At 40.3% G+C, this 26,734-nt stretch overlaps 2 protein-coding genes across 2 annotated transcripts; one reads left to right on the plus strand and one right to left on the minus strand.

Annotated features, from left to right (window-relative positions):
- Positions 1-6,114: 6,114 nt before the first annotated feature.
- On the plus strand, positions 6,115-7,086 carry LOC149960253 (sulfotransferase 1B1-like). The gene has a single exon (XM_090167425.1). The coding sequence runs from the start codon at positions 6,115-6,117 to the stop codon at positions 7,084-7,086; it is 972 nt and encodes a 323-aa protein (XP_090023551.1).
- A 5,502-nt stretch (positions 7,087-12,588) lies between these two features.
- LOC149960254 (G2/mitotic-specific cyclin-B-like) lies at positions 12,589-14,011 on the minus strand. Its single transcript, XM_090166610.1, has 2 exons — positions 13,419-14,011; positions 12,589-13,347 (listed from the first exon to the last, which is right to left on the minus strand). Exons 1-2 carry the CDS (start codon positions 13,998-14,000, stop codon positions 12,691-12,693), a joined length of 1,239 nt encoding a protein of 412 aa, XP_090022736.1. The 5' UTR covers positions 14,001-14,011; the 3' UTR covers positions 12,589-12,690.
- Between the last annotated feature and the right edge of the window lie 12,723 nt (positions 14,012-26,734).

The following is a 26,734-nucleotide window of genomic DNA, read 5'->3' on the forward strand; positions in this document are numbered from 1 at the left end:
TTCCAGTGGCTGAAATTCTGTCCTGAGCTCTACAGCCAAACCAATCTATTGTCACTCACGAATTGGAAGGGCCTTGTGCCGCAGTGTACTCAACAACAGTTATTTCATCCGCCAAACACACTACTTTTCGTCAAGACATCGCTCAAGACAATACATTACAAGAATTGATATCCTACATTAACAATGGGTGGCCTTCACCATAGACAGGCTACATCTAGCTTTACGCCCGTTCTGGTCATTCAAAGAAGAAGAACATGAAGCGCATGGCCTCTTGTATAAGAGCGATTGTTTATTCGTACCAACGACTACTCCTGAAGATGTAATGAACCAGATACATGTAGCACATCAAGGCGTCAATGCCTGTATCACCAGGGCCAAATACCATGTTTTCTGTTTTTCAATGATCACAGGCATTACTACTTTCATCAAATGATGTACCATATGCCGCACTCGGGACCCATCGAACTTACCATTACCACTCCCCTCACACGATTCCAACAATACCATGACACAAGAAAAATCTTATAATACTGGTGGATTATTACTCTAAATATGTAGAGGTTGCAGAATTACGGTCACCATTGTTAAATCCACATTTTTCGCGATATGGTGCCCCACAACGATTGGTGTCTGCTAATGGACTGCCGATTAATTCGCCACTTCCTTCTTCAATGGGATGTGGAACACACCACATCGAGTCCACATTATCCGCGCTCCAATGGAATGGTGGAACGTACGGTTCAAACGATAAAAAATATGATGTTGAAGGCGAACCGAGACAAGCACGATCTCGAATATCTTCTCATGGAATATCAATCCACTCCCATCGGCAAATTACCTTCATCCGCCGAAATGTTAATGGGCCGTCGGATTAGAACCCCGTGGACAGCTACCGGCACCGTTCTCCAACCACACTATCCAACTGACCAAATAGAACAGGAACTAAGCAACCGTTGCCAATCCATGTATTAGAAGGATCAATCCTGCCGACCATTTAAATTTAGGGACCTCTGACTTGTGAGTGAGATCGTAAGCATTGAGCCTTAACTCGCCACTGGTTTTAAATTATATTATCTTTCGTTTAGAGTGTGTATCTTCTTTTATTAGGTTTTTAAAGATGCCTTCACCAAGTTCACCTTCACGGGAAACCAGTCACAATGTCTTAAAATAAGTGGTAGGAGAAAATTATAGTGCTTTCGTTTGATACGTTTTTGAAAACGTGTGACGTCACAGCTGTAGTGTTCACCTTGGTCACCATGAGAATTACCGGTTTTTCTCAATAGGCGAATTAAATTGGTGACGTCATGAGTTTTAAATTGAAAGCACTTTATACATACACTTGGAATGTTTAAGGAACACTATGATGCCACTGACCATAGAGTATACCACTCACATAGAGTGGAAGGCTATCATGGAAAAACTTGTTCACACTTTTCGTACGCAACGTCTTGTTTTCGAGGCGTGAAAAAAACAAGTTCGCCTAAGTTAATGTGCAATATCTAAATAAAAATTAGGTTCATACTCTAAGAAATGTAAAAACAACAGCATCGCTCTTCGGACTATATTTATTCACTAGGGCTGTGCGAGTACTCGAACATCATCGAGTACTCAGCCTTTTTTGAGGTCGAGTACTCGAACTGGACCTCGAATAAGAAATTGGAGAATACTCGTCGATTACCGAGTACCAAAAAATTGCATATTCGGGTACCCGATTACTCGAATAAACTGCTCTCGTTGCTTCAAAGTTTAAAGAGGGGTTTTTACAACTTTTTGGGGGCAATAAACGGTACCTACAAAGTTATAGAAACTGTGGTCCATTTAAATTAAAGGAATATTTTTCAGCATTGAAAGTTACTTTATACTCCTTTTAAATTTAATTTCATAATTTCTTGAATAAAACCAGCTTCTAATCAAGTACTCGATAACCCGACTCGTTATAAATATTACTCGATGGTTTTTTTTAGTTACTCGACTCGAATAAGGGAAATTTTCCCCTTAATCAAGTACTCGATTACTCGACTCGACTTCAATATTACTCGACTCGAATACTCGATGATAAAGAATTTAGTACTTGATACCCGACTCGATTGCCTGAAACCACTAGTCGCACAGCCCTATTATTCATGCCTCGAAAACAAGTTAGCCTGTTAGGATACGTTTCATGCGCTTCCATACAGGGCCTTCCACTCTATGCGAGTGGGTTAGGGTTACTCTATGCCCCGATGACTCTCATAGAAACGGGAGTGATTTTTACTAGGCAGCCACTGATTTTCAAAATACGTTTCTCCAGGTGCATTCACAGCATGGTGCCAACATTTCCTTCGACATTCCAAGTGTATACATGTATAGTTTCCCTGTGCTAGGAAAAGTTCTTAAGCCACGCCAAATCTGTTGGAATTCCTGCGAAGCTCAAATTTAATTGAAAATCCACACTTTACCATAGCGCCACCTATCGTGCGAAATTAAATGAGAATAGGAAACAGTATGACCACCATTGAAAATTTAGCTAAATTTAAAAAAATTAGGCTATAAATACTTTGTTTGTACCCTTAAAAGTTTACCCATAAACAACCGGAATAGAAACGAAGTAATATATATATTTTTAATTTTTAAAGATGATGTGTCGTGTAGACAGCGCTCAAATTTGAATACTCTTATATTGACCACCTCCTGGTGCTATTAGACATGATATTAGAGGAAAATAAACAAATTGAGTAATGAGTATGGTGATTCAATGGTAGAGGTACCAGCGGTTAAGGGAAACATTGATTTCAATGATCAAAATTGAAATAAATTTGAAGAGTCAAATGAAAATTGAAATAAATTTGAAGGATAAAATGAAAATTGAAATAAATTTGAAGGATCAAATGAAAATTGAAATAAATTTGAAGGATCAAATGAAAATTTAAATAAATTTGAAGGATCAAATGAAAATTGAAATAAATTTGAAGGATCAAATGAAAATTTAAATAAATTTGAAGGATCAAATGAAAATTTAAAATTAATTAATAACATTGCCCGTGTAGAGATAAATTTTCCTTGTTAGTGTAATGATTAAGTGGTTTGTTTTCGTTCGTTAAAAGTGCAATGTTTTACAACATCATTATTTCCTCCAAGAATTGGAGAAATAAATAATAGTTAGCGCCAGACAAGTGCGATAAGTTGCAGGCGACTGCGCCGTTTTAAGCAACACCATTTTTATTCCATGTAAGGTTTATCTTCAGATTCATTTAGTTATCTACTTTATAACGCAAACGAACGGTGTACCACTTTGTAAGTAAGTATTGTCAGCTTTTTTCTACTTATATCAAATTACGTTTGATCAGACTCGGATTCAAGTAATATTCACATATTTCTATCAAAGAGAGGACTAGGCCGATTTACTGAAATTTTTCTAGTAAACATTAGAAAATGTCTTGATATCCACTTCCTTTTTATGACATGCTTGTGCTCAACAATTATCTTTATGGACCGTTAAAGTACTTTTAGACAGTGCTTAAAGAAACTTATGATTGGGAATTCCATCAACAATCCCTAGCTGAGCTTAAGGGATTCTATTTTCTCCGTGCAGATTTAAAATATTTGTGCTTGATCTGAAAATTGGTTGGGGATGCCAGGTACTACAATAAGAGTTTGTTTTCAGAACGAACAAAACTTAAATAACCCACGTTGAACCTTATACACTTGGTTTGAGTTAAAACTATCAGTCAGAGTGTTCCCAGGTAGCACGAGCACTTGTCTATTAGGTTGATATTTAGCATTTATTGTTTATACTCCGTGTTGCGAAAGATTAATACGTTGTTTCAACTTGCAAATTTGGTATTAAAAACACTTTTTCAATGAAGGGTTCCACTACACTTGTTTTCTACGTATATATATATATATATATATATATATATATATTTCTGAGTAATTGGTCTCCAAAACGTCGAAAAACGCGCAAATGTGCAGTTTCTATTATTCCTTGGATCCAATTGTTTCCTTTGGCTAAGCATTGGTTTCTTATCTTTTTCGATAACAAACAAAACTAGTATCAAAAGTGCGTTATTAAAATGAAAGAAATAAGCTACGTGTAGAAATACGCCTATTAATTAAATTAAACTATTGAATTTCGTTTTTTTTTTACTCTACTAATGCCATAAGTAAGTACAAATTTAACAGCTTGTGGGGCGTTTTGGAACGTATCTAGCTCATCTCCGTGTTTTTTTCCGAATGCTAATACACTGAATGTAATGAGTAATTAATGGTCTCATTAAATAGTCACCCACAAAAAAATATTTTTAGTCTGTAGGTTTAGTCTACAATACATGCTCTAATAGTTTTTTGGACGGGAACGAAGCTTGCAATAAATTGAGGGGCCTCAATAATTAAATTCAAATTTCGTATCTTAAACCTGCTATTTTTATGGCGTACGTCACGAATGCAGAATATGCCGATTTACATCTTATAAATTCGGTGGAAGCGCGGCACTTGTATCAGGAGCACGAGTAGTTCCGCCCTCAGCCGTTAGGCAACGCAACCATAGTTCTCGGTCGCAAATTCGTAACACGCCTCGTATCTTCGATCATTTTGTAAATGTTTTGTAATTCAGTTAAATTTGTACTTATGGTATTTGAAGAAAAAACAAGTTCACCAAGAAAGCAATCATATTATTTCGTGCCCGTATTCCATTTAAGCAGGTAGCATAAAATCATAAACCTTAAATTTGAGCGAAATAATACTTCTGGCCATACACGGCCGGAAATAAAATATTTCCGAGTTCTCCCATTCGTCAACTCAACTCTCTCTTCTCTCTCGTTCCGTGCCGTCTTATTCAAGTTAACCGATACTGCTCTGCGTTATTTGAACCTGGCAGAGTAGGAAGTGTGCCTTTGTCAGCACTACTAGGTAACTGTTTTCAATTATCTTTTTCTCTGCGCCTTTTCATTAAGAGAGGCTACTACGATTTCACCTTCGTCGCGCCTTTGTGACCCCACTGGGTAAATGTTTCCCATTTTATTTTTATCTTTCCTTATGCCATTTCAAGAACAAAAAAAACGAAATTCAATAAGTAACTTTCTTTAAATTGACGTGGTGACCTTGTTATCGTTAATTTCTAATAAGGAACTTTTGTTACTAGTGATCGTTTTCTTACATTTTTCGTTAAAAAAACCAAATGGTTAGTAAAAGGAAACAATTGGGTCCAAGGAATAATAGAAATAGCACATTTGCGCGTTTTTCGACGTTTTGGAGGCCGATTTGCTTACGTTTATATTTGGTAAAGATATCACTAGATTGGGAAAAAGATAGATATTTCATGTATAAATTTATAGTAAATTGTAAATAAATTACTAGGTTGGAGTTGTGTTTAGCATAGTACACGAATTAATGCGTGCAAAATAAACTTTAAATTCATGAAACAAAATGATTAATACACGAAAAATAACCAATTAATTGACGAAAAATACCGCTTAATGAACGCAAAATAATATTTTAATGCACGAAAATTAACCGCTAAATACACGAAATATATCCGCTTAATACACAAAAAATAAACGTTTAATACGCGATCAATAAAAGCTTAATTTCAGAAATATAAGCGCTTAATACATATGAACAAGAACCACTTAACTCATTAACAATAACTTAATACACAAACAATAACCCCTTCGTACACGAGAAATAAGAAGTTAACACACCCAAAAATAACCACTTAGAACACGCGATAGCCGCTATGTACACGTACTATAAGCGCTTAATACTGTATATTTCAAATAAATTAACACCGCAGTGGTTTCTAAAGTCAATACGACTGTAACTTTATAAGTTCATAACTTACGAAGTAAACGTAAATTAAGCTTTAAAAACACGTGGTGAGTGGTGACATGATCAACGTTTAGGGACATCGATAAAACACGAAGTATCTACCTAATGAAAGTTGCCTAACTAATTAACCTTTAGAAATTAGTTTGCTAGAACATAGACCACAACAGGTCATAAGTTTTTGGAGGCTGTCTGCTGAAGTACGAAAATCGTAAAAACAAAACATAAACTGTACTCATTGTAGTTTAATTAATAATTAATTTTTCAGGAATCACCTGAGGTTATATATAGAGCAATTCATAAATATCAGACATGCCGATAGTGGATGGAAAACGCATTCCTGATTACAAGCTCGTTAACGGCTTACGAGTTCAGAGCGCTTTCTCGGATCAAGCGGTGAAGGATACGATGAGCCACAAACCGAGACCAGGAGACATCTTCGTAGCTACCTTCCCTAAATCGGGGACCACATTCACTCAACAAATTGCCTTACTACTTCTCAACGACTGCAAACCCTCAGGCAACGTGGAAGAATTTATGTCCAAGTGTCCCTATTTGGAGATGACGGGCGTAGATATCCTCAGCTCCTCGGAGGAGCCTCGACTGGCGAAGACGCATTTACCGTTCCACCTCGTTCCCTATTCGCGCGAAGCCAGGTACATAGTTGTTGTCCGAAACCCAAAGGACTGTCTAGTGTCCTTCTTCCACCATTCACGAACGGCCATGTACGATTTCGTCGACGGCTCTTTCGACATTTATTTCGAGTTGTTTTTGAACGGGGAGAACGATTACGGGGACTACTTCGATCATCTGCTCTCCTGGTACGAACACCGCAACGATCCTAACGTCTTGTTTATCTATTACGAAAAAATGAGGAATGACGTCGCAAAGGCCATCACTGAAATAGCCGCTTTCCTCGGTCCGAAATGTAAAGCTCAACTGGAAGACGCCAACAAATTGAACGACGTGATTCGATATTCCAGTTTCGAGTATATGAAGAAAAGCGTGGACAGCAATCACTGGGTCTTTTGGGACATGTGCTTAAATCCGTCGACGGATGTTGACAGTTTGCCGTTATCCAGCGGACTTAAGTTCACCATTGGTTACATGCGGCGAAAACAGATAAAGAGTATGGGTGACTTCAAGTTGGTCAGGAAAGGACTCGTTGGTGATTGGAAGGAGAGTTTTTCCGAGGACCAAAAGAAGAAGATGGACCAGAAAATAGAGAAACATTTGAAGGGCACCGAGATGTACGCTTTTTGGAAGAGTATCGGTTGTCTTTGAAAAAGTAAAATATGTCAAAACAAAATGTAAACGCATTGGTTCAGATTGAAGAACAATATTTCTATTTCAGCACATAGTACATAAAAAATGCACATTTCACGGGACCTTTTGGTGTCCAGTCTACCACCAACTCTTCAAAAATACGCGGCTGAATGGCTGATCATCACGGAAAAGATTCAGTGCGATTCACACTTTTTCTCCGTTATTAGAGTAACTAAATGGCCATCTTACGATATCGTCAAAACGATGTTTAACAAATTAAGACGAAATACTGCAAATATCGTTTTCTGTCATTTTAAAGACGGTTTTAACTTGTCAAAGGAGTGTTTTAGGAGCCACCTTAAATATTTCTGAAGCCCCTCTTGATAGTGACGAAATAGATGGAAGTAAAAATGATAAATAATAAAATACTATGATATCGGGTACTTTAAGGATAGTTAATAAGTTCACATCATGTTTTCAAAAAGATTTAAGTAAAACAGGTTTTCAGTACATAAAATATTTCGTTATATGCCTTTATTTCTTACTGCTCTGCAAACTATCCTTCTACGACTAAGAAAATGATAAACCTTTTGGGATAGCTGGGATGACCCATGGCTTATTTCGTGTAATCAACTATTAGGCTAGAATCTCTTTTGTTAGGGCTGTGCGAGTACTAGAACATCATCGAGTACTCGGCCTTTTTTGAGGTCGAGTACTCGAACTGGACCTCGAATAAGAAATTGGAGAATACTCGTCGATTACCGAGTACCAAAAAATTGCATATTCGGGTACCCGATTACTCGAATAAGCTGCTCTCTAAACTCGCCGAGTATTAGTTTTTTCTATCATCGTTGCCATGCTTCAAAGTTCAAAGAGGGGTTTTTACAACATTTTGGGGGACAATAAACGGTAAATACAAAGTTGTAGAAACTGTGGATCATTTAAATGAAAGGAATAATTTTCAGCATTGAAAGTTACTTTATACTCCATTTAAATTTAATTTCATAATTACTTGAATAAAACTAGCTCCTAATCAAGTACTCGATAACCCGACTCGTTAAAAATATTACTTGAGGTTCTTTTAGTTACTCGACTCGAATAAATGAAAGTTTCCCCTTAATCAAGTACTCGATTACTCGAATCGATATCAATATTACTTGACCCGAATACTCGATGAAAAAATGTTTGATACTCGATAACCGACTCGATTGCCAAAAACCATTACTCGCACAGCCCTAATTTTTATTATTTTTTAATACATTTTATATGAACAAAAATGTATTTATAGATAATTAGTGAGACCATTTTTTGCTCCAATTCCCCCAAGCTCAAAGCTAAAACCATCATTGTAAAAAATTATTTAAATTGACTATTTTCCGGTCAATTTCGCTTAGTCACTTACTCAGATTGCGTTATTCGAATTAGTAACGGGACTCACGCAGTGTGCGTACATCGTGGGGTTATATTAAAAGAGTCCAACCTCCCCCCTTAGTTAGGTTAAGTTGATGGGAATTTTATAGCAGACAGAGGGGAGACAGAGGGGAGACAGATGAGTAATATGGGTGCGTAAATGTTCACCGAAATTTCGAAAAAGGGGGCCAAATCCCCCTAATTAGTTTAAAATGACGAGACTGTGTTTGAACGGTTGATACGATCCAGATAAATGTCATTAAAAACGAACGACATTGATTGAAAATATTTATTAGAGTGCTTAAAAAATCACTGAAACTTCAGAAGGGTAACATTAAAAGCTTCGTTAAATGTAGTTAAATAGTTTAAGCTGACAAATCTTGGCTCTGCAGGTAGCGAGAAACCTAATAAGCATTTTGAAAATAGATTGAGGTTGATACGAAACCCTGATGAAATGTTATGAAAGGAGTTGCATAGTAGCACCACCACTACTACTGCCACTGCTCATTCCACCAGTGAACCCCGCCAGCAGTAGGCACAAGTAGGCACGTGCCTACGTTGAAATATTTCAGACCTACTTTGGGGGCCTCCAAATTTGGAAATGTGCCTTAAGGGGCTTCTAATATTTGAAGCATCTACATGCAAATTAATGTATTACACGGTTTTTGTATTTAAAAAGATGATAAACCTTTAGAAAATACATTATTTGTTAAAAATTCTCCCTCGTGGGCGCTAAGACTTTATTCAGGTTTATAACATTAAAAATTTTAAAGCCATGAAGTATCAGTCGTGTTATTTTAATTTTATTATAAAAAAATTTTAACCATGGATACAAAATTCAATTTATATGACTAGGCTATAGAAGGTTTTGGGGGGCCCCCATAAATAGTTCAGGGACGAGCGATTCTACACTAATTGAAATTGTCTTTTTAGTTTCGTAAAAATTTTAACGATAAGAGTAGAATCACACCCCAGATGAAATTAATTCAAACAAAGATTCAAAAAACTTTTTATTTTAAAAGTTATTATAATTAGGCTAGAAAAGTTTAGAAAATATATAGGCGCTATTTATTTTACAGCTTAAATTGAAGCCTGCGATTGAGGGGCCAGATAATATTTATAATTGTAAAGTATCCTGAGAATCATTTTTGGGCCCCCTTTATAGGCTACATAGGCTACAAAAAATTTGGCATAGGCTATAGCCTACTTAGCCTGAGTGTAGCGCCGCCATTACCACCCCTTCCTTGACGCGTTCCTTAAAATCCTTTGAAGTCCCGTATTTCAAACTTGGTCACTCCTTAGGAGCGCCAACGTATCTACAACTTTCAAAGCAATTCAGTTATTAGATGCGAATGTTTTGAAGAGTCCCAGAAAGATCAGGGTTATGATATAATTCTGAAAATGCACCAAAGCCGGGACACTAGATGGTGGAGCGAGAGAAAAGGTCCTTTAAATAGGTTTGATTCCATAATTATAGCATTGCAGAATATGGTTAAAAACGGATAACCCGAGGAAGACGCTGAGACTTGTCGCGTGTATGTTTCCCAATTAAATAGCTTCAGCAACTTGACTTAAATTTTGGCTTTAGATGAAGTGTTAGGTAATACAAATTATCTAAAGTCATATTAACGTTGCTATTTGTGAAGCTACAGTAGCTAGCTTAGGTGTAAGAAGATCTGAACGGTTTGACTTAATTTGGAATGAAGCTGAAAGTTGGCAGAATCCTGCCATTTTCAGGCCCCGGCAGTGCCGTATTAACCCATGCCAGGGTGCCTAGGCTTCGAGCTTCTTTGGGCCCCTAAACCCTTCAACATCCCCCTTTCCCTCGTGACGCGTGGGCCCCTACTCTTAGTGGGCCCTAGGTTTTAGCTTATTCAGTCTTATGGGGAATTCGGCACTGTGTACCGGTTCTTAGTTTACGCAAACGGAAGAAAATACCTAACAGGAGACTAAAACATTGCATCAATACTTCCACTACTGAAAGCGCAGCAATAGAAGCAAATACCTTAATTGAGTTGATGAGAACCACTTACTTCGAAATAATTGATAAATAATGGAAACTGCACTATAAGAAAACAATGGCCTTTTCAAAGCATTCATGGCATCTGACCCAAACCCGGAAACTTTTCTTCTAAAAAACGATGTCCTAGGGACCTAGCTTGTTTTCAAATATACAACCGGTTCCAATCCGATCTACATTGGTTAAAGGGACAGATAATAATAGCCAAAAATTAAATAAAAAAACTTGAGAAACGTCACTGATTGACTGCTTTAATTATTTATTAGCAATACAAGATGGCTTTGAGGATCTTGTCAAATACTACATAATTATTTTACGCATTCCAGTGGCAAATACTTTATCCGAAAGGAGTGTCAATTATTCCAACAGAATTAAAACAATGGGGGAGGAAAGCCACTTTTTCGATTAAGCGTGATCTATCAAACTACTTAGGATACAAGCCTCAATTATTAGTTGGCAAATTTGAGAAAAGAGCCTTCGATTAAAAATAAAGTCGATAATATTTAATTGTAAATAATTTATTTAATAATTAAATGTTTATAAAATTATTTAACAATCATTATATTATTTAAATTATAAAATAAAATAAAATATTTTGATTAATAAAGCAAGTGTCGGCTCTAGGTAAAGTAGCTCTTTTTTCAACAGATGTCGCTAGCGTCGAAATCAAAACAAGATGCTGAAGCTACATTTTGACCCAAAAGGCGGGACTTCAAAGTATGCTTCGCGTTTGTAAATTTGTCAATAACTTCAATTATAGTAATTGTTTACACTATATTTTATATGGGATATATAATTTAGGTTAAAGTTCACTAAGTAGAGTAAAGTGGTTTAAATATAATACTCTATAATGGCTCTCTGGCGACGTTATTGTTTCGCTATTTTGAATTTAAGCTTCCGTTCCCATTAATAGATGGCTCCACGCTCTCCACGAAAGTCATTTTTTTCGAAGATTCAGATAGATTCATGGCCATCTTTAATAACAGGGGCCTTTTCATAATACATGTGGCAATGATAGAGCCGACAGTTGCTTTAAATATCAACGAAATGGGGGGGGCCTTTTAATCGTGCAGTGCCTACTCGCGAAAAAATCCTGGCGGAGCTTCTGACTTCCACTTCTACACTTCAAAGAAATCAATAGTTCCACTTACATCTAAATGTGGAACTAAAAGCTCTAGAAACCATGTGAGATTTTGAAAACATTAAATATGCGGCATAGTCGCGAGCATTGGTGTCCTACACCGCAGTTATTGAGAGATATCGCTACAATTTTCCAATTTAATTTATAGAGTTTCATTTTCTGATTCAGAAAAAGTATATATATCCACAGTTCAATTTAATTATTAATACGAAAATTAACAATAAAATTTGCATTAACCTACAGTAGCGCCATCTTCAGTTGGGTGAGTAAAATACGGACGAAGAAATGAATTTCACACATCCTCTCGTTTAGAATTTCCGTACCGATTTGATGCTTTATAAAATTTAAACCATGGAACACCTGGCGCCATCTAACAGACTGACCTAATTGACACCGTTAAACGAACAAGTTTAGATTTTTCTTAATATTACTTAATTATATCAACTAAAATCTTAAGAAATAATAAACAATTATATATTCAAAATCTTTCTTGGTTCAGTATTATCGGATTGAAGTGGAATTATTCCTTTAAAGGTAACCCAAGTGTCTTGAGAAAACTATGTAGAAAATCTACTGAAACTGTACCATTAGAGTAAAACTCATATATTTGGCGTAGGTAACTAGTGACACAGGCGGATTCACATTGAACTATTAACTGCCGCTGTTTCCTCTTAGAAGCCGACGCTATGGACAGGACTGTCGCGCGACGTTTCCAGGATTGAAATTTTATTTAGTCACCGTTAATACACGTTAGGTCTAAGTTGCGGTCTGAATGCACTGGGAAATCGCTTAAATCCGTCTTAAAATGAACCTCTGTTTTACCATTTACAAATTGAATTTATAAACTCATTTTGTGGTTTGATTAATTTGATGTTTGAAAGTTACCGTGGTCGCAAGCACCAATGACACGCGTACTTTCCAAATTGAATTATTTAAATTTGACAAAAAATTTCGTAAAAAGCATCAATTTATTTTCTCAGAAAGATGTCACATTTAATATAATATACATAGTTACATATTTACAAAAGTTAACAAATCATTTTAAGACCTATTAGTAAACCTTCGCTAAACGGCGAATTGTTGTTAAATATAGTTCCGTAGAGTTAGTGACGCGCATTCGCTTCTTGTCGCCGTACTTACGAGGAATGGCCTTGTTCTTACTGGTATCGATGGCCAATAGGGAAACGCAAAGCCTTCGAACCACCGGCATTAAATCAGCTTCTTGATACCCGGAGTAATGAACGAGTTGATCGTTCCAAATGCCATCCTGCCCAATCACTTTATTGGCCAAGTAGAAAGACGCCGCCGCGATGATGGACGGGTTCTGGCAGACAAGGTCTTTGTCGATTAAGGAGAGCTCCATGTAGTACTTGGCCGTGGCGTGGGTCCTCAGGTCGGTGTTGGCCGCCCTCGAGATCCGTCGTAAGAAGTGAATGGGTAGAGGTCGTCCAACCGTGAAGTCCATAGCAACCAGGAGGTTGATCTCCATTTCCAGTACTTGTTTCTTGGTATACGCCTTGTCAGTGACGTACACCAGTTCCTCAATCTGTGGATAGTACATCTCCTCGTACTTCGCCGCCACGAGCAAGGCCGTGATACCGAGCAACTGAAACTGATCCTTGGCGATCACCTCCTTTTGAAGAAACCGGTCGATAATAGCCACGCTCAAATACAGAGTCTCAATTGTTAAATCAAATCGATCGTGCACCTGTGAACGATAAATAAGTGTTAGGTAAGTAATGGGGTTGAACATACGAATAAATGACTTAGAATTCTTACCTGCACTATCCAGTCGATCAATATATTCCTCATACGCATAGTCACGTGCTTCTGGTTATCCATGAAGGACTCGTGAATTGGAAAATTGCTTTCTATTTCTCTCAAGTACTCGTATATTTCGGACGCGTACGGCGTGCATAACATAATATTGGTACCATCACTGTCTATATTTTCGATATTGTCTGGCAGATCTCTAGAGGAGAAGGCACGGATTACTGGTTCTGGCTCTTCAAGAACGGTAGAGACCCCGGAATTCTCCTCATGAATGGTCGTGGCAGAAATGGTCTTCGAAATGTCGGTGGTAGCTCCTAATGTCGTCGTCGTCGTCTTTTTCGGAATACGCGACGCTTTTGATGCTTCTTTCACCAACACTTGAGAACGAAGGCTGTTTGACCTTTTTAGTCCATTTTTCGGTGACGTTTTGTTCGCGATAATTAGTGACAAGGCTGGCCTCTTCTGGACTTCAATACCTTTGCCTATGACGACAAAGCCGGTCTTGCCGGACACATTTTCCTTGTTGTTGAGCGGACGCGCTGTTAGAGCCATTTCACCCGATTTTGAATCTAGAGTACTCCCTAGCATGAAAAGAATTAAACCGCAAAAGTCTGTTACGAAAAAAATCTCCTATATGATTTAAGTTTATATACTTACGGATATCAACGTAAACGATGAAAGATCAGCTTGATAGCCAACAGAAGACTGATTTTCGTCAGCGGAATCACTGCCTTTTAATACGCTTCGATCTTGAGGCATCAAAATTTCATCATAAAAATATCTGGTTTGGAATTTTTTGTTAAAAAAATAAATTATTGCCTTCAGTTTATTTAGGTCTAAAATCAACGACAATTCGGCTAAATAAATATTTTTGTTACCTGGAATTTCTTAAGATCGGAGTATCAAATTATCGACTTGTGGTTGCCACTGTTTGTTTATTTTTGGCCTCGTATGTTTGTGCAGTGAATTTTAGGAGGTAAGGCTAATATATTTTTAAAAAGTAGGCCCCTTTTTATAATTTTTAAAATTTTATAGTAACTAGTAAATCACTTGCTAAATTCCAAAACCTAGTAAATCGACTTACTCATATTTCCTTTTTAGGAGTTTCGACAGTGTCTTTCAACCTTTATTTCCATTAGAAATAATTATAAGTTTTCGATTTTTTACCAGTATTGAAATTATTACTGAAAACCTTTTTTAATATTTAAATATTTTTATTCTCAAATAATCTGCGTTTGAAACTAATTGGGCAGAACGGACGACGTTGGCGATCCCAAAAATCGCCTTTTGACGTACGAGATTACTATTCTCAAGGTCGAGATTACTATTCTCAAGGTCCAGATTACTATTATCAAGGTCGAGATTACTATTCTCAAGGTCCAGATTACTATTCTCAAGGTCGAGATTACTATTCTCAAGGTCAAGATTACGATTCTCAAGGTCGAGATTACTATTCTCAAGGTCCAGATTACTATTCTCAAGGTCGAGATTACTATCCTCAAGGTCGAGATTACGATTCTCAAGGTCGAGATTACTATTCTCAAGGTCCAGAATACTATTCTCAAGGTCGAGATTACTATTCCCAAGGTCGAGATTACTATTCTCAAGGTCGAGATTACTATTCTCAAGGTCGAGATTACTATTCTCAAGGTCGAGATAACTATTCTTAAGGTCGATATCACCATATTCATTATAGTTATTTCTTATTATAAGAATTCAGTATATTTTCTAGATCAACATTTTGAAGGTCAAGATCGACCATTTAAGCACCCTTGAGAGAGGAATGAGTAGCATGCAGCGGCGCCCTTAAAGGTAGGCTGAAGCCAAAGTGAAGATTTTCAGAACTCAAAATTATCTTCAAAAGGGTCTCAAAATATCATAAGTATAACCTTGAATATCCAAAATGTTTTTAAAATGATAATGAGCGCCAAATATCCTGAAAATAACCTCAAAATATCATAAAAATAAATTCGAAAATGACCTCCAAAAACCCAAAATATTACTTCTTTTTCAAATTGAAAAGTAAGAAACTGAACATTTCTTAAATCCGAAGACCCTTTCTAAAATATCTATAGGAGAAACTCCCTCGGGAAAGCCGAATGCGCGGTGGAAACTATCAGGCGAGGGGGGTAGTAATCAGGTGTACAAATCCTAGGTTATCACGGGAAATTGCTTAAGAATAACTCGGAAACTAGTGGAAATCACCGAATGTTGTTCGGAAATCAGTAATCAGGGTACAAAGTCTGTGGGGTAACGAGGATATTTGGCGCCCATGGTCAAACACCCAAATTTGCGCCCCCCCCCCCTCCTCACCTGCCCCATCGCGCAGTTATATACCTTGTATCCGAACGAAACCTAAACATTAATTCTCATTAAAAGATTCATGTTATTTTCATTTCACAAATTGAAATGACACATCGATTACGACCACACGTGGCGTAGACACGGATAATTTCCGGATCTGAACCTCTTTGACCAATAGGCGATATAATAAAGTTTTTATGGGAGAGGCCACCTTCCACTATGCTTCCATTAGCTTTCCCACCAAAGAGCCTATGAATTCATCCGTAGGCTTTAACTGTACTATTTCGTTATCCCATTTTAACAAGTTGAGCAAGCATATCTGACTTTATAATATCGCCTATTTTGTAGCTTTGATTGCAGTCGTGGCCCAGCCCCCTTTTGACGCCTTCTGTAGTTCCATTGCCGTGCTTAGAGGTCTCGCGGCCCCGGGCGAAATGCATGGGTTAAACTGAGTGTAGCGGCCCTCCGGTATAGAGCTCGGCGTTTGGATAAAAATTAATAACTTTATTTATTTTTATCCAAAACACACATTTATCCACAAATTACCCGAAAAAATCTATTATTTTTACATGTTAAATTGCTTTTTAGTCTGGATAATACCCACGAATAAACAGTTAATCGTAATTTTAGCGGTTAATTTATCTGTTTCGCCGAGCTCTAGGGAAGACTATACATCCCTATGGTAAATTTTAGCGGCTCTGGGCGACGGCCCGGCTCGCCCCCCCCCCCCCCTAAGCACGGCCCTGTGTAGTTCTTCAACAATCTGATTCACCTGCAAAAATGTTTAACACCAAATTCTGTTTTGTGAAGTAACAGGAATTCCGTCACTATTTGAATATCTGTTCCTTCCTAGCCGTACAAGTTCAAGTCTAGAGAACTGGTTTTTGTATAATATACGCCCCTTTTTTAAATCAGTGCTAGCGTTACAAGCGAGGAGTCGGTCATTTGGCCAAATCCCATACAAAATTTTAGAAAAAAATCCACAAATCCAAAATCCAAGAATTTCGCTCCTATGACAAATCCATAATAAAAAATCCAAAATCCCGTACACCAAAGAAGGAAATGTCTGACCCCTCGATTGCACGTCTGTAGAAATAAGAGATTAAATGAAAATAAAAACTTAATAAACAATTATATAAAAACTAAAAAAACATTGAAATTTATTCATGAATTTTTAAAAACCAAATGAGAGCTAAAAATATTTAAAGCAAGTGGCGGCTCTATCATTGCCAACTGTATTATAAAAAGGCCCCTGTAATAGAGTAATGGCACTGTGACGTTCTAGTACGTCACCCATGCTCTTTCCTATAGATAAAAAATTTGCGACCAAAATGGCGGCCATGGCTAAAGCTACGGAGTGCTACTACTCTATTAGAGACGGCCAGGAATCTATCCGATCCTTCGAAAAACGCGACTTTACTGGAGAACGTGGTGCCATCTATTTATGACAAAAGAAGCTAAAATTCGAAATAGCCAAATGATACTGTCGTCAGAAAGCCATTGTAAAGTATTATAGTTGTTCAAATTAAACTCTATTTTGTGAACTTCAATCTAAATTATATATCCCATGTAACAATTTTGTTTATAATTGCTGTAATTTATGTTATTGACCAATTTACAAAAGATCCAATCAACGAGAGGGGTACTTATCAGTACCACCTTTTTAATTTCGACGCTAGCGACATCTACTTAAAAAAGAGCTACTTCACGACAAGCCGCCACTTGCTTTAAGTTTGATAATATAAATTTTTGTTTGTCTAATATTGCTTCGGTTTCTCAAAGCAGCACCCGACAGTGAACAAGTCACTCGAAAATAATAACTTTACTCACTTCTTTTAAAATATCAAAATCGGTTTACTTAAATAAATTTATCACTATTATTGTCAAAACAACAATATTTATCTTATTGCGTCCTGCTTTACCTCGTTTCGTAATTTCTCGTAACACAAAAATATTTACTGAGAGCTAGTCTTACTATAGACTACATAACCTACTAGTTGGAATAGTACTAGCAAAAATATATTTGGTCTATGGTCTGGCGCGATTTTCTCTCTTCGATTAAAGGTGGATGCACACATACGGTCGCGAGCGAATTTCGCTCGCAAATGTCGCGCGAACGCATGCGCCGTGGAAAAATATCGGTCTCGCCAGCGAACATGCGAAGCGTCGCCGGGAATAGGATTTATTTCTATTTTCACGCGCGACCCTCGCTCGTCTCACCCGAGCTAGCCAATAGAATGGTCGCGTTCATGATGCAATCTTTTCTCTTGTTGTTTCATGATTGTTTGGAGCTAAGCACGTGTAGTGGTTATGTCGGTTTTTATCGAAAACAAATGTAAAAAGAAATTAAATTAATAGAAAATGTAAAAATAAATTAAATTAATAGAAAATGTACATATAAATTAAATTAATAGAAAATGTAAAAAGAAATTAAATTAATAGAAAATGTAAAAAGAAATTAAATTAATAGAAAATGTAAAAATAACTTAAATTACTAGAAAATGTAAAAATAACTTAAATTACTAGAAAACGTTTATATAACATAAATCATAAATTATTCTACCATCAAGATGTCAAAAGCGAACTCATGGAATTCCATTGGTGTAGAAATGAATTTGTTCGGTATGAAATATATGAATCCAGATTTCTGTTAAGCGCACGCGACGGACGAAGCCACGTGTGTATGGTTTTCGCGCGAATTGTGCGCGAATATTTCGCGAGTAACTCGCTCACAACCGTATGTGTGCATCCGCCTTTACTCGCCCGTAGACATACGTTCTAAAACGCCTCACACGGCGGCGCTGGAGTGGAGAAAATATCAACTTTTATATGACGTAGCTAGTACGCCACTCTTACAGCCCGATCCCAGTTCATTCCCCTTAGTTCAAGAAGCCCCCACTGAACTATTTACCTTTCGGACACACTTTTGGGTCTTATGTCGCTTTTGCCCGCCAAAGTCCTTAAGTTAAACGGAAATTTAACCGGCGATATGACGAGCTACGTGTAAATTAGCTAACCTATTTACCGATTTGGGTTTTAAAATAATTAGGACTTAATTATAGTTGTAATGATCGATATAAATAAATGTTTGAAATCCCAGGAATCCAATGTGGTTTTCAGATTTTTTTCTTCTTTGAATAGTTTTTCCTCTAGACCCATTAATGTGTAAAGCTTGTTTTCCACTGGCGCGCGCAACGACGCGTTTCTCAGCTTTGATACGTTCAAACGTTTTAACGCGCGTAAAGAAAATAACATTATGACGCGCGCTAGTGGAAAACAAGCTTTAGAGGGCATAATCTCGTTTTTACTTTCACATTCCATAAATATTCGAAGTTACTTTATTGCTATGGACGGAATGTCGTTAAGCGACGACACGGTAGATGGAGCTACGAAAAAAATTTATAATATTGACGACACCGGGATTCGAACCGAGATTTCTGACCGCGTAGTCTCCAAAACCGAGCTTTATTCAACTGAGCAACGCCGTCCTCTTCGAAAATGTTGCTTGAACTATTAGCCTTGAGCACTTTTATAGGTGGTCCAGAGATGTCACTCTTGTCCGAAAATTTCGGCGCATTGTTTTGTTTGAATATTTCATCGAGCAGTTAGTTTGGCGGGAAGTTTGAATTAAACCCGGGTCTCCTGAGGGTGGGCGGGTTGGTCTCATTCGATAGAACTCTTTTTTTCCGCCCCCTCACCCGTGCCGTTAATTTCCGCCCCCTCCGACCAACTCCCTTAAAGGGAGAGTTACCGAGAAAAAAAACAGTTTGTCTCATTCGATAGAACTCTTTTTTCCGCCCACTCACACGTGCCGTTAATTTCCGCAGCTTCCGACAAACCCCCTTAAAGGGAGAGTTACCGAATAAAAAACAAGTTTGTCTCATTCGATAGAACTCTTTGACGCGCACGCAGTGCCGTTAATTTCCGCCCCATCCGACCAGCCCCCTTAAAGGGAGAGTGACCGAAAAAAAACAAGTTGGTCTTATTCGATAGAACTCTTTGACGCGCACAAAGTGCCGTTTATTTCCGCCCCCTCCAACCAACCCCCTTAAAAGGAGAGTGACCGAAAAAAACAGTTGGTCTCCTTCGATAGAACTCTTTTTTCCGCCCCCTCACGCGTGCCGTTAATTTTCCACCCCTTCCGACCAACCCCCTTAAAGGGAGAGTGACCGGAAAAAAACAAGTTGGTCTTATTCGATAGAACTCTTTGACGCGCACAAAGTGCCGTTTATTTCCGCCCCCTCCAACCAACCCCCTTAAAGGGAGAGTTACCGGAAAAAAACAGTTGGTCTCATTCGATAGAACTCTTTTTTCTGCCCCCTCACGCGTGCCGTTAATTTCCGCCCCTTCCGACCAACCCCATTAAAGGGAGAGTGACCGAAAAAAACAAGTTGGTCTCATTCGATAGAACTCTTTTTTCTGCCCCCTCACGCGTGCCGTTAATTTCCGCCCCTTCCGACCAACCCCATTAAAGGGAGAGTGACCGAAAAAAACAGTTGGTCTCATTTTATAGAACTCTTTTTTCCGCCCCCTCACGCGTGCCGTTAATTTCCGCCCCTTCCGACCAACCCCCTTAAAGGGAGAGTTACCGAAAAAAAACAGTTTGTCTTATTCGATAGAACTCTTTGACGCGCACGCAGTGCCGTTAATTTCCACCCCATCCGACCAAACCCATTAAAGGGAGAGTGACCGAAAAAAAACAGTTGGTCTCATTCGATAGAACTCTTTTTTCTGCCCCCTCACGCGTGCCGTTATTTTCCGCCTCCTCCAACCAACCTCTTTAAAGGGAGAGTGACCGAATAAAACAAGTTGGTCTCATTCGATAGAACTTTTTGACGCGCACAAAGTGCCGTTATTTTCCGCCTCCTCCGACCAACCTCCTTAAAGGGAGAGTGACCGAAAAAAACAGTTGGTCTCATTCGATAGAACTCTTTTTTCTGCCCCCTCACGCGTGCCGTTATTTTCCGCCTCCTCCGACCAACCTCCTTAAAGGGAGAGTGACCGAAAAAAACAAGTTGGTCTCATTCGATAGAACTCTTTGACGCACATGCAGTGCCGTTTATTTCCGCCCCCTCCGACCAACCCCCTTAAAGGGAGAGTGACCGAAAAAAAACAGTTGGTCTCATTCGATAGAACTCTTTTTTCTGCCCCCTCACGCGTGCCGTTATTTTCCGCCTCCTCCGACCAACCTCCTTAAAGGGAGAGTGACCGAAAAAAACAGTTGGTCTCATTCGAAAGAACTCTTTTTTCTGCCCCCTCACGCGTGCCGTTAATTCCTGCCCTTTCCGACCAACCCCCTTAAAGGGAGAGTGACCGAAAAAAACCAGTTGGTCTTATTCGATAGAACTCTTTGACGCGCACAAAGTGCCGTTTATTTCCGCCCCCTCCAACCAACCCCATTAAAGGGAGAGTGACCGAAAAAAACAGTTGGTCTCATTCAATAGAACTCTTTTTTCTGCCCCCTCACGCGTGCCGTTATTTTCCGCCTCCTCCGACCAACCTCCTTAAGGAGAGAGTGACCGAAAAAAAACAGTTGGTCTCATTCGATAGAACTCTTTTTTCTGCCCCCTCACGCGTGCCGTTAATTTCTGCCCTTTCCGACCAACCCCCTTAAAGGGAGAGTTACCGGAAAAAAAAACAGTTTGTCTCATTCGATAGAACTCTTTGACGCGCACAAAGTGCCGTTTATTTCCGCCCCCTCCAACCAACCCCCTTAAAGGGAGAGTGACCGAAAAAAACAGTTGGTCTCATTCGATAGAACTCTTTTTTCCGCCCCCTCACGCGTGCCGTTAATTTCCGCCCCTTCCGACCAACCCCCTTAAAGGGAGAGTGACCGAAAAAAACAGTTGGTCTCATTCGATAGAACTCTTTTTTCTGCCCCCTCACGCGTGCCGTTATTTTCCGCCTCCTCCAACCAGCCCCCTTAAAGGGAGAGTGACCGAAAAAAACAGTTTGTCTTATTCGATAGAACTCTTTGACGCGCACGCAGTGCCGTTAATTTCCACCCCATCCGACCAAACCCATTAAAGGGAGAGTGACCGAAAAAAAACAGTTGGTCTCATTCGATAGAACTCTTTTTTCTGCCCCCTCACGCGTGCCGTTATTTTCCGCCTCCTCCAACCAACCTCTTTAAAGGGAGAGTGACCGAATAAAACAAGTTGGTCTCATTCGATAGAACTTTTTGACGCGCACAAAGTGCCGTTAATTTCTGCCCTTTCCGACCAACCCCCTTAAAGGGAGAGTTACCGGAAAAAAAAACAGTTTGTCTCATTCGATAGAACTCTTTGACGCGCACAAAGTGCCGTTTATTTCCGCCCCCTCCAACCAACCCCCTTAAAGGGAGAGTGACCGAAAAAAACAGTTGGTCTCATTCGATAGAACTCTTTTTTCCGCCCCCTCACGCGTGCCGTTAATTTCCGCCCCTTCCGACCAACCCCCTTAAAGGGAGAGTTACCGAAAAAAAAGTTTGTCTCCTTCGATAGAACTCTTTGACGCGCACGCAGTGCCGTTAATCTCCGCCCCATCCGACCAGCCCCCTTAAAGGGAGAGTTACCGAAAAAAAAACAAGTTTGTCTCATTCGATAGAACTCTTTGACGCGCACGCAGTGCCGTTAATTTCCGCCCCATCCAACCAGCCCCCTTAAAGGGAGAGTGACCGAAAAAAACAAGTTGGTCTTATTCGATAGAACTCTTTGACGCGCACAAAGCGCCGTTTATTTCCGCCCCCTCCAACCAACCCCCTTAAAGGGAGAGTGACCGAAAAAAACAGTTGGTCTCATTCGATAGAACTCTTTTTTCCGCCCCCTCACGCGTGCCGTTAATTTCCGCCCCTTCCGACCAACCCCCTTAAAGGGAGAGTTACCGAAAAAAAACAAGTTTGTCTCATTCGATAGAACTCTTTTTTCTGCCCCCTCACGCGTGCCGTTAATTTCCGCCCCTTCCGACCAACCCCATTAAAGGGAGAGTGATCGAAAAAAACAGTTGGTCTCATTCGATAGAACTCTTTTTTCTGCCCCCTCACGCGTGCCGTTATTTTCCGCCTCCTCCAACCAGCCCCCTTAAAGGGAGAGTGACCGAAAAAAACAGTTTGTCTTATTCGATAGAACTCTTTGACGCGCACGCAGTGCCGTTAATTTCCACCCCATCCGACCAAACCCATTAAAGGGAGAGTGACCGAAAAAAAACAGTTGGTCTCATTCGATAGAACTCTTTTTTCTGCCCCCTCACGCGTGCCGTTATTTTCCGCCTCCTCCAACCAACCTCTTTAAAGGGAGAGTGACCGAATAAAACAAGTTGGTCTCATTCGATAGAACTTTTTGACGCGCACAAAGTGCCGTTATTTTCCGCCTCCTCCGACCAACCTCCTTAAAGGGAGAGTGACCGAAAAAAACAGTTGGTCTCATTCGATAGAACTCTTTTTTCTGCCCCCTCACGCGTGCCGTTATTTTCCGCCTCCTCCGACCAACCTCCTTAAAGGGAGAGTGACCGAAAAAAACAAGTTGGTCTCATTCGATAGAACTCTTTGACGCACATGCAGTGCCGTTTATTTCCGCCCCCTCCGACCAACCCCCTTAAAGGGAGAGTGACCGAAAAAAAACAGTTGGTCTCATTCGATAGAACTCTTTTTTCTGCCCCCTCACGCGTGCCGTTATTTTCCGCCTCCTCCGACCAACCTCCTTAAAGGGAGAGTGACCGAAAAAAACAGTTGGTCTCATTCGAAAGAACTCTTTTTTCTGCCCCCTCACGCGTGCCGTTAATTCCTGCCCTTTCCGACCAACCCCCTTAAAGGGAGAGTGACCGAAAAAAACCAGTTGGTCTTATTCGATAGAACTCTTTGACGCGCACAAAGTGCCGTTTATTTCCGCCCCCTCCAACCAACCCCATTAAAGGGAGAGTGACCGAAAAAAACAGTTGGTCTCATTCAATAGAACTCTTTTTTCTGCCCCCTCACGCGTGCCGTTATTTTCCGCCTCCTCCGACCAACCTCCTTAAGGAGAGAGTGACCGAAAAAAAACAGTTGGTCTCATTCGATAGAACTCTTTTTTCTGCCCCCTCACGCGTGCCGTTAATTTCTGCCCTTTCCGACCAACCCCCTTAAAGGGAGAGTTACCGGAAAAAAAAACAGTTTGTCTCATTCGATAGAACTCTTTGACGCGCACAAAGTGCCGTTTATTTCCGCCCCCTCCAACCAACCCCCTTAAAGGGAGAGTGACCGAAAAAAACAGTTGGTCTCATTCGATAGAACTCTTTTTTCCGCCCCCTCACGCGTGCCGTTAATTTCCGCCCCTTCCGACCAACCCCCTTAAAGGGAGAGTTACCGAAAAAAAAGTTTGACTCCTTCGATAGAACTCTTTGACGCGCACGCAGTGCCGTTAATCTCCGCCCCATCCGACCAGCCCCCTTAAAGGGAGAGTTACCGAAAAAAAAACAAGTTTGTCTCATTCGATAGAACTCTTTGACGCGCACGCAGTGCCGTTAATTTCCGCCCCATCCAACCAGCCCCCTTAAAGGGAGAGTGACCGAAAAAAACAAGTTGGTCTTATTCGATAGAACTCTTTGACGCGCACAAAGCGCCGTTTATTTCCGCCCCCTCCAACCAACCCCCTTAAAGGGAGAGTGACCGAAAAAAACAGTTGGTCTCATTCGATAGAACTCTTTTTTCCGCCCCCTCACGCGTGCCGTTAATTTCCGCCCCTTCCGACCAACCCCCTTAAAGGGAGAGTTACCGAAAAAAAACAAGTTTGTCTCATTCGATAGAACTCTTTTTTCTGCCCCCTCACGCGTGCCGTTAATTTCCGCCCCTTCCGACCAACCCCATTAAAGGGAGAGTGATCGAAAAAAACAGTTGGTCTCATTCGATAGAACTCTTTTTTCTGCCCCCTCACGCGTGCCGTTATTTTCCGCCTCCTCCAACCAGCCCCCTTAAAGGGAGAGTGACCGAAAAAAACAAGTTGGTCTTATTCGATAGAACTCTTTGACGCGCACAAAGTGCCGTTTATTTCCGCCCCCTCCAACCAACCCCCTTAAAGGGAGAGTGACCGAAAAAAAACAAGTTGGTCTTATTCGATAGAACTCTTTTTTCTGCCCCCTCACGCGTGCCGTTAATTTTCGCCTCCTCCAACCAACCTCTTTAAAGGGAGAGTGACCGAAAAAAACAGTTGGTCTCATTTGATAGAACTCTTTTTTCCGCCCCCTCACGCGTGCCGTTAATTTCCGCCCCTTCCGACCAACCCCCTTAAAGGGAGAGTTACCGAAAAAAAAACAAGTTTGTCTCATTCGATAGAACTCTTTGACGGGCACGCAGTGCCGTTAATTTCCTCCCCATTCACACAGCCCCCTTAAAGGGAGAGTGACCGAAAAAAAACAGTTGGTCTCATTCAATAGAACTCTTTTTTCTGCCCCCTCACGCGTGCCGTCATTTTCCGCCTCCTCGGACCAACCTCCTTAAAGGGAGAGTGACCGAAAAAACAAGTTGGTCTCATTCGATAGAACTCTTTGACGCGCACAAAGTGCCGTTTATTTCCGCCCCTTCCGACCAACCCCCTTAAAGGGAGAGTTACCGAAAAAAAACAAGTTTGTCTCATTCGATAGAACTCTTTGACGCGCACGCAGTGCCGTTAATTTCCGCCCCATCCAACCAGCCCCCTTAAAGGGAGAGTGACCGAAAAAAACAAGTTGGTCTTATTCGATAGAACTCTTTGACGCGCAGAAAGTGCCGTTTATTTCCGCCCCCTCCAACCAACCCCATTAAAGGGAGAGTGACCGAAAAAAACAGTTGGTCTCATTCAATAGAACTCTTTTTTCTGCCCCCTCACGCGTGCCGTTATTTTCCGCCTCCTCCAACCAACCTCCTTAAGGAGAGAGTGACCGAAAAAAAACAGTTGGTCTCATTCGATAGAACTCTTTTTTCTGCCCCCTCACGCGTGCCGTTAATTTCTGCCATTTCCGACCAACCCCCTTAAAGGGAGAGTTACCGGAAAAAAAAACAGTTTGTCTCATTCGATAGAACTCTTTGACGCGCACAAAGTGCCGTTTATTTCCGCCCCCTCCAACCAACCCCCTTAAAGGGAGAGTGACCGAAAAAAACAGTTGGTCTCATTCGATAGAACTCTTTTTTCCGCCCCCTCACGCGTGCCGTTAATTTCCGCCCCTTCCGACCAACCCCCTTAAAGGGAGAGTTACCGAAAAAAAAGTTTGTCTCCTTCGATAGAACTCTTTGACGCGCACGCAGTGCCGTTAATCTCCGCCCCATCCGACCAACCCCCTTAAAGGGAGAGTTACCGAAAAAAAAACAAGTTTGTCTCATTCGATAGAACTCTTTGACGCGCACGCAGTGCCGTTAATTTCCGCCCCATCCAACCAGCCCCCTTAAAGGGAGAGTGACCGAAAAAAACAAGTTGGTCTTATTCGATAGAACTCTTTGACGCGCACAAAGTGCCGTTTATTTCCGCCCCCTCCAACCAACCCCCTTAAAGGGAGAGTGACCGAAAAAAACAGTTGGTCTCATTCGATAGAACTCTTTTTTCCGCCCCCTCACGCGTGCCGTTAATTTCCGCCCCTTCCGACCAACCCCCTTAAAGGGAGAGTTACCGAAAAAAAACAAGTTTGTCTCATTCGATAGAACTCTTTTTTCTGCCCCCTCACGCGTGCCGTTAATTTCCGCCCCTTCCGACCAACCCCATTAAAGGGAGAGTGACCGAAAAAAACAAGTTGGTCTTATTCGATAGAACTCTTTGACGCGCAGAAAGTGCCGTTTATTTCCGCCCCCTCCAACCAACCCCATTAAAGGGAGAGTGACCGAAAAAAACAGTTGGTCTCATTCGATAGAACTCTTTGACGCGCAGAAAGTGCCGTTTATTTCCGCCCCCTCCAACCAACCCCATTAAAGGGAGAGTGACCGAAAAAAACAGTTGGTCTCATTCGATAGAACTCTTTTTTCTGCCCCCTCACGCGTGCCGTTAATTTCCGCCCCTTCCGACCAACCCCATTAAAGGGAGAGTGACCGAAAAAAACAAGTT

This window comes from Leiobunum rupestre, chromosome 2, assembly GCF_980474605.1.
Source record: "Leiobunum rupestre chromosome 2, qqLeiRupe1.1.hap1, whole genome shotgun sequence".
Taxonomy (NCBI): Eukaryota; Metazoa; Arthropoda; class Arachnida; order Opiliones; family Sclerosomatidae; genus Leiobunum; species Leiobunum rupestre.